This window comes from Miscanthus floridulus, unplaced genomic scaffold (assembly GCF_019320115.1).
Source record: "Miscanthus floridulus cultivar M001 unplaced genomic scaffold, ASM1932011v1 os_2047_1_2, whole genome shotgun sequence".
NCBI classification, from domain to species: domain Eukaryota; kingdom Viridiplantae; phylum Streptophyta; class Magnoliopsida; order Poales; family Poaceae; genus Miscanthus; species Miscanthus floridulus.
This window is the reverse complement of record NW_027098067.1, coordinates 52,781-60,000: the sequence shown is the minus strand read 5'-3', so window position 1 is coordinate 60,000 and position 7,220 is coordinate 52,781. Positions and strand designations below refer to the sequence as shown.

The window sequence follows — 7,220 nt, the reverse complement described above, 5'->3', positions numbered from 1 at the left end:
GTACTCGTTCAGCTGGACGATGACCACTAGTTCCACCGGCTCCGCTAGCTCCTCGGGCTCTTCCTTCGGGTGGACTAAGGGCTGGGGCTCCGCTGCAGCAGCCCCTTCCCGCTAGGCGGCGGCATCACGTCCGGTGGGTTCAGAGCTTGAGGCCATGGCGGCGGCGAAAAAAGGGATTTGGGAGCGAAGGAAAGGGCGGAAAGGCAAAGGGCAGAGTTTGGAAATGCTAAGCGCTACTAGAAATACCCCCTTAGTGACACTTTATTTATACATTAGACACACTTTACTTCATGTCTACGAGAATATAAGGACATTTTCATAAAGCGTGTTAGAAGCATCTTTGCATGGACCGTGTCATAACTTGTAGAGACGAATTCTCAAAGCGTATCAAGGAGATGAAAGGACGCTTTGTAGAGACGATATTTGCATGTCTACACATCTTGATACCCTTTTATAGATACATTTATATAGCGTGTCTATTTTTTAGTTACGATGTCCAGCAGCGGTTTATTATGTGTTAAGAAAATTAGAGACGCTCTCATAGACGCATTAATATTACATGTGTACCTACTTAGTCACGCTGCACAGTGACGCCTTATTATGCATCAGGAAGTCTAGAGACGTTTTAATAGATGTGTTTAATGGCGTGTGTACTGATTTTGATACATTGTATAGGTACACCATGTTGCGTCTCAGGAAAAAACTAAAAAATTCATATTGGTGTCTACTAATATAAATACGTTGTGTTGTAACATTTTAGTACGTCTTAACAAAAATAGGGACACTTTTCATAGATGCATCTATATAGCGTAACTATTAATATAGACACACTTTATATTAACAGCTTCTTACATATTAGAAACAAAGATTTTTTTTCTACTGAACACTAGTATAATGCCCGTGCTAACGCAACGGATCTAGTCACAACAATGGCTTGCATTCTGAGTAACTTGTAAGCATCCATTGCTGCTTGCCAACAATTTCTGTTGCTTAAGAAAGCAGAAGCATAATTACAAACAGATGAAAATAAGTCAATATCTAATTCACCAAACTTACAAATGAAATCCAGCACACCATGTTCACCGTGTCCTTTGAAGTGTGCATGAATCAACTTGCTGCAGTTAAAGAAATTGGGCCTTATTTTTTTTCTGAACAAGATCATAAAATATTTGGTCAACCATGTCAACTTTTCCTCCATTACACAGTGCTTTAGTCAGACACTCATGAACAACTGCAGTGGAGAATCCTGAATCTTTCCTGTATTCATCAAACAACTCCAGTGCCTTGTCAACTTCCTCAGCTTTACACAGTTTGTCTATGATTGTATGGTAGGTGATAGTATTAGGTCTTAAGCCCATCTCAGGCATTTTATGAAACAAGCTCCAGGCATCATTCACCTTGTTAATCATAAACGATGCTTTGATAAGAACATTGCATGTGACAACATCCATAGAAATACCACTACCTTCAAGCCTATCCTTTATTGCCATAACACCGGTTATGTCACCTCTTTTGATGTAACCATGTAGCAGTGTGCTATATGTGAAATTATCAGCAGCAACACCTTCAGAAATTTCAAGAGCCTTTTCAGTGTGACCAGCTTTACACAGACCATTTATTATCGCGTTGTATGTTATGATGCTAGCCTTTATTCCCTTATTCTGCATCTCCGTGAGCAACGAGAAAGCCCTGTCTAAATCTTCCATTTTGCACAAACTGTCAATCAAAATCGAATATACATACTCAAACACCACCACGCCTGTTTGTTCCAGTTTCCTCACGATAGAGAAAGCATCTTCCAACCTGTCTCTCTTACAGAAGCCACCAACCAGTGATGTATAAGTAATCAAATTTGGCTTAGCATCCACTCGCTCCATCTCATCCAAGAACCCCATTACTTTCTCCACACTACCTTCTCTGCAGAGTCCATCAATAACAGTAGTATAGTTAGTCACATCAGCTTCGATTCCCTTCTCTAGCATGGATCGATGCTCCCGAAGACCTTCCATCAAGAACCCACGACTCATGTATCTATGAACCATGCTGCCGTAAAACACAGCATCAACATTCATGCCTTTACACTCCATCTTCCGCATAAGCTCCGCCATCTCACCAGTTCTCCCCTCCAACCCAAGAGCATGGACAACTGATGTCAATGTCACAAGGCCCGGATCAAATCCACTGAACTGACTCTTCACCTTCTCATAGAAATCCAGCCCTGCTCCGGCCTTCCCAGTTCTAGATAACCCAGAAACGATCGAGCTGCAAACGCGATCCTCTACCTGACACCCCCTCCTGGTCATTAAGTCGAACACCCTAAGCGCGCAATCCACCTCCCCGTGGGCACACAGCAACACCACCATCTCGCGGTACGTGGAAGGCGACAGCACCATGCCGTGGTCTTCGATGGCATCGGAGAGTAGCTCCAGTGCGTGGCGCGGGTCGCCGCCCCCGGCGCAGGCCCGGCGGAGCAGTGCATCCCAGAGACGGCGACTGGCGGTGCGGGAGGCAAGCGCGAGGCGCTGTGCGGCGTCACGCGGCCGCGCGGAGTCGAGCAGGACGGAGGCGGCAAGGAGGTGCGTGCGCGGAGTAGGGGCGATGGCGTTGGCAAGCGCCTGGGAGGCGAGCGCGGCGAGGAGGCGGTGCCTGCGGCGGCGCCTGCGGCGGCGGAGGAGCACTGTCAGGAGGCGGTCGACGTGTCTCGCGGTGACCGCGCGGCCGAGCTTGATGAGTGAGGGGAACGGCGGTGGAGGGGGAGGGGGCTCGCCGTTGCCGCCGGGGAGGGACATGGCCGCTGGCCGGCCGGGCGGGGGTGTGGAACTTTCGAAACACCGGTGCTGAAATGCTGTTTTTTTCCCCTAACGCCGGTGCTGAAATCCCGCGTGGGAGGTCAGCCGGCGGGCGACGGAGGGTGACACACAGCCGTCGGATTTTGAGAGAATGGCTAACAGGGAGAATGGCTAAGAGATAATTTAGTGTATCTATTTTAATGATGTTATATTTTCTGGATGCATTTATAGACGTGAATGTAGCATATGTCATGACTATGGAGCAGACATTTACTATGTGGCTGTAGATTTATTCTAACTGGTGTATTATAGGATAGAGTAGATAAATAATTTTTATACTAATTTCTATGATTTGATAATAAGAAAGTGAGTCATAAATTGCATTAATAAAATCTATTTTATCTTTACAAACCAAGATACTAATTAAGTAATAGATTAAAGTGCATTCAACAAGACAACATGTTCATCAAGAAGTATAGGAAAAGTGACCATATCATACAAATATATATAATTTTGTCTCTGACATCTAAAATCTATCTTGTTCACGCTAAACTTGTAGCTCGCCTTCCCCTCCACATCAAGTCGCATGCTTCCATTTACTTGTAGCTACCATCCACATCAAGTCATATGCTTCCATCACGCTACAAAATATGAGGAACCAAAGTTTTTAGGACATCAGCAACAATTTACATACTATGCTTGTAGCTAGGGAAATTAGAAACAAAATAGGAAATGTATTACCTGCACATCATTTGTTGGAGAGTACGCATTAGCAATTGATTCTTCAGGACTGTTAGGCTACAGAGTAAAATAACAGAACCTACTTAGTTGCCTTCTGAAATATAATGCCCAAATCTCAATTATTACATGTCATCACATAGTTTCACTAACTCAATATCTACTCATCTAATTGTCATGTATAGCATCTGTTCTTATCAATTTAAACAAGGAGCCATTTAATTTGCTCTCAGCCTTACTCTAAAGGCTAGCTAAGAATATATGCTCATATCATAATCAATATAGAAAAACAAAAAAAAACTGTTGAGTCTCATGTGGAACAGATAGACACAACAGACTGATATGAGGTGACTAGGCAGCGATTTACTCATGTGGTAACGATGACTGGGAAAAATCCTGGTTTACTTAGAATTATAGACATGTGATTGATGTTTTTTTTTTGCAAAGAACTATAGTATTTAGGACATTAAAATGTACCTAAATACTATATTGTAGCTAAGAAAGTAGATATAGAAAGGGTATTGTGTTACCCGAACATCATTTGTTGGAGAGTAAACATTTTCATTTGAGTCTTCAGGATCGATGCCAATATCATTATTACTGTAAGCACCATGGCCATCATCATCACTACAAGTGTGCTCTGTATCATCATCATCCATTTCAATATGACCAACCTGCAGGAAAATGAAACATCAGACACAGCAAAGAGAAAATAAGAACAAACTGATCTCTGATGGACCCATAGATGCTTACTTCATCATGAAGAGCTGATTCTATTTCATTTATGCAATCCATTTCAGAAAACATTTTAGACATAAAAGCAAGCCACTGCTTCATGATTCCAGTAATGCGTTGTATCTTATTTTTCATTTGGCCCTACATATATAGAATTAATGAATTAACATCATATCCAAATATGTAAGCAAGCAATATCAAACTTACATATTATCTTAATTGGAGTGTCTTGTTGGCATGGCATGCTGGCTAATATATCATCAATATCTAGAGGGACCTTCTAAATCCTCTTCGTTCTCATTGTCTGCCAAATTTTCAAGCCCCTCCTGCATAGGTTCTGCATCCTGTGCTTCAAGGTTCAAGTTCCTTAATCTTCAAGGTCCTCTTGCCATGATTTATATATCTTGCAAAGAAAACCAAAATTAGGGAAAAACTGAGAAATTAAGTGATTGAAGTCTAAAGAACTTATTACTTCCATTCAGAATAGCAGAAAGCCAGCCAGTAGTGCTTCATTGCAAAGTAGCATCACCAAATTAGTGTACTCAAGAACAAAAGCATCTGAACCTACCACTATGTTCAATTAAGGAGCATAACAGACTAATCTCCAATAATCCCTTCTTTTCTAAAACTCCAAAATAAACCCAAACTAATCTCTACATTAAGGAGCATAACACTAGAATCCAGTGAGTATAGATCTAGGGAATAAAATCAGTAACTTGTCAAACTGATTGCAGTAGCATCCATCCAGACATTAGTGCTTCATTGCAAAGTAGCATCACCAAAGTAAAGTCCTCCAAGACAAAAAAAAACATCTAAACCTACCACTATGTTCAATCAGATATGACCAATTAGGCTAGAAAGAATTAATCGATGATGGTAGCTGCAGCAGTAATATAAATTAGGCTTATAGCAGTGGCGGAGGACAGAAAAACTTTAGGTATGGCAAAATTAATAGCATAGATAGTAAAGTATAAGATTTAGCATACATAGGCAATTGCACTTACCTATCTTTCACTGCTTCACAAATTTATCAACCAAATTGAGTAATTAACCAACATAAATAAATTAAACAAACAATAATTTAAAAGTAGTTGGTGATTAAAAAGTAATTTATTTGATCTAATGACTAATGCTTGATGGCAGGACATAGTTGGCGTGTTTGCTCTAGACTGATGCCTGCTAGCAAAGACTGCAGACTGCAATGCCACCTGGCTTTGCCTACTCTCCTTGCTGTAGTGTATTGGCATGGACTCGCAGAGTGCAGACGGCCGCCGAAACTTGCCTATCGCCAGAATCAAAAGTTCAGAACTCGCTTACTCACCGGAACTCAACTTGCGCACAATTTCGCAGAGGGCTGCCGGAACTGGAACTCACAGACGGTGATGGCCGGATGCCCGGACGAGATCGCAATTCAATTATTCACGAGAAATTGCAAAGTCCGGAATATATATACATAGGCTTAAGACCCAAAATACAGGTTGAGTCGCATAACATGAGAGCAGACAGTTTCTTCTTCCTCTAGATGGCATTCAGAGGTTAGCAGCTCTCGTTTATGGCAGATTATTAGGGCAAGGCGCAGCGATTAAAGAAGACAGTCCGGCATAATCGAGGTACGGCAGCTGCCAGACTTGCCATCCTCGGCCCCTGGCTAGTTGCGAGACAACAGAAATAGATGACGAGGGGGAAAGGTGCAGATCTGCTCACCGACGGCAGAAAGCGGATTTAGCGACGGGAAGGAAAGACGTCTACGGCACGACCGGAGTTGATGAAGATCACCTCCACCCGGCCCTCTACAGGCAGCGGTTCGCGTCGGGCCAACAGCAACAGCGCCCGGCCGCGCGGCCGGCGGACGGCCTTCGCCATGTGGCAACGCTCGTGGCGGCTGTGTTGTTCCGGTGTAGTCGTTGGTGCGGTGGAGGATTGTGTGGTTGCCACTTGAAGTACGGAGGCTAGATCTAGCGAAGATAATGGAGGAGGCGGCGGCGGGGAGTTTTAATCCAGTTTTTTCCGTCAAACTCGAGTGCGCGGGGAATTATTAGGCGGCAAATGAAAATGGGAAACACTGCAATTTAGGCGGCAAGAGAATTTTTTACATTGCAATGGGCGGCAATGATACATAAATATCAAGTTAATTTTAATATTTTCTAATTTAGTTTAAAACCTAATATATTTATTGTTGTAAATTATTTTAATACTTTAACTTTTTTTATGATGTAAATTATTTTATATAATTTATAATTTCATGATAAATATTATATAAGTAATGATTGATTAATTGATATAACTAATTATTAAAATATTTATTGATAACTATATTATTTTATTTAAATTTCTTATGTTAACCTATCATTTTATTAAATATTATCCACTATAATTTAGTTCACTTCAATATTGGAGATTATTAGAAATGTACTTCGATTTTATTTCACTTTGGTTATCGACAGCTTAGTAGTAAAATTATTTTCATTAATGTTGAATCTAACAATATGCACTTTGAGTTGAGTTGAGTAAAATCCGAACCCGAGACATTCCTTTTGTATTTATATTCGAAAAAATGTGTATTCATATCCCAATTTGGATTAAAATACGGGTCGGATGTCTTGTTGCAAGGCCGGTGCCCTAAGTTCACCCTTGTCGTCCCATCCCCGAGATCTAGGGTTGGAGGAGGCAGTGCTGTCAGATCTAGAAGAGCCATGCTGGAAAAATGCAGATCTCCTAAAATTGATTAGCATAGATGGGCAGGCCCGCCTCTGTTATTAGGTCGAGCCCATTATACATCTTTGTGCCCTATCTCAGCCTAGTATTAATATTTCGAGTATATAAACTGGGCAAACCCTAGGTCTCTATGTTTCTCCTCCCTTCTCTCGGCAACACACTCAGCCGCGGCAGCTTCTCTCTCCCTTCTTGCAATGTGCGCGGACGGCCAGGGCCCCTCCTGGCGGCATGCGGGAGCGGCCA

General features: G+C 42.1%; 2 protein-coding genes across 3 annotated transcripts; both read right to left on the bottom strand.

Annotated features, from left to right (window-relative positions):
• Window positions 1–974: 974 nt before the first annotated feature.
• LOC136534565 (pentatricopeptide repeat-containing protein At5g57250, mitochondrial-like) lies at window positions 975–2,820 on the bottom strand. Its single transcript, XM_066526977.1, has one exon. It carries the CDS (start codon window positions 2,787–2,789, stop codon window positions 1,122–1,124), a length of 1,668 nt encoding a protein of 555 aa, XP_066383074.1. The 5' UTR covers window positions 2,790–2,820; the 3' UTR covers window positions 975–1,121.
• Window positions 2,821–3,146: 326 nt separating this feature from the next.
• LOC136534564 (uncharacterized) lies at window positions 3,147–6,262 on the bottom strand. 2 transcript variants are annotated; one of them, XM_066526976.1, is made up of 6 exons: window positions 5,967–6,262; window positions 4,470–4,665; window positions 4,281–4,403; window positions 4,058–4,201; window positions 3,531–3,587; window positions 3,147–3,430 (listed from the first exon to the last, which is right to left on the bottom strand). In XM_066526976.1, exons 3-6 carry the CDS (start codon window positions 4,395–4,397, stop codon window positions 3,413–3,415), a joined length of 336 nt encoding a protein of 111 aa, XP_066383073.1. In that variant the 5' UTR covers window positions 4,398–4,403; window positions 4,470–4,665; window positions 5,967–6,262; the 3' UTR covers window positions 3,147–3,412. The 2 variants fall into 2 exon arrangements, 1 of the variants encoding a protein (XP_066383073.1); XR_010778758.1 differs by lacking the exon at window positions 4,281–4,403.
• Window positions 6,263–7,220: the final 958 nt, after the last annotated feature.

Excerpts from the sequence above, each read along its gene's own strand:
- LOC136534565 (XM_066526977.1), bottom strand. The coding sequence starts at position 2,789 with ATGTCCCTCCCCGGCGGCAACGGCGAGCCCCCTCCCCCTCCACCGCCG.
- LOC136534564 (XM_066526976.1), bottom strand. The coding sequence starts at position 4,397 with ATGAAAAATAAGATACAACGCATTACTGGAATCATGAAGCAGTGGCTT. Across the intron at positions 4,202-4,280 it reads AATCAGCTCTTCATGATGAA|GTTGGTCATATTGAAATGGA; the intron begins GTAAGCATCTAT and ends ATTTTCCTGCAG. Across the intron at positions 3,588-4,057 it reads CTCCAACAAATGATGTTCGG|CCTAACAGTCCTGAAGAATC; the intron begins GTAACACAATAC and ends TTTACTCTGTAG.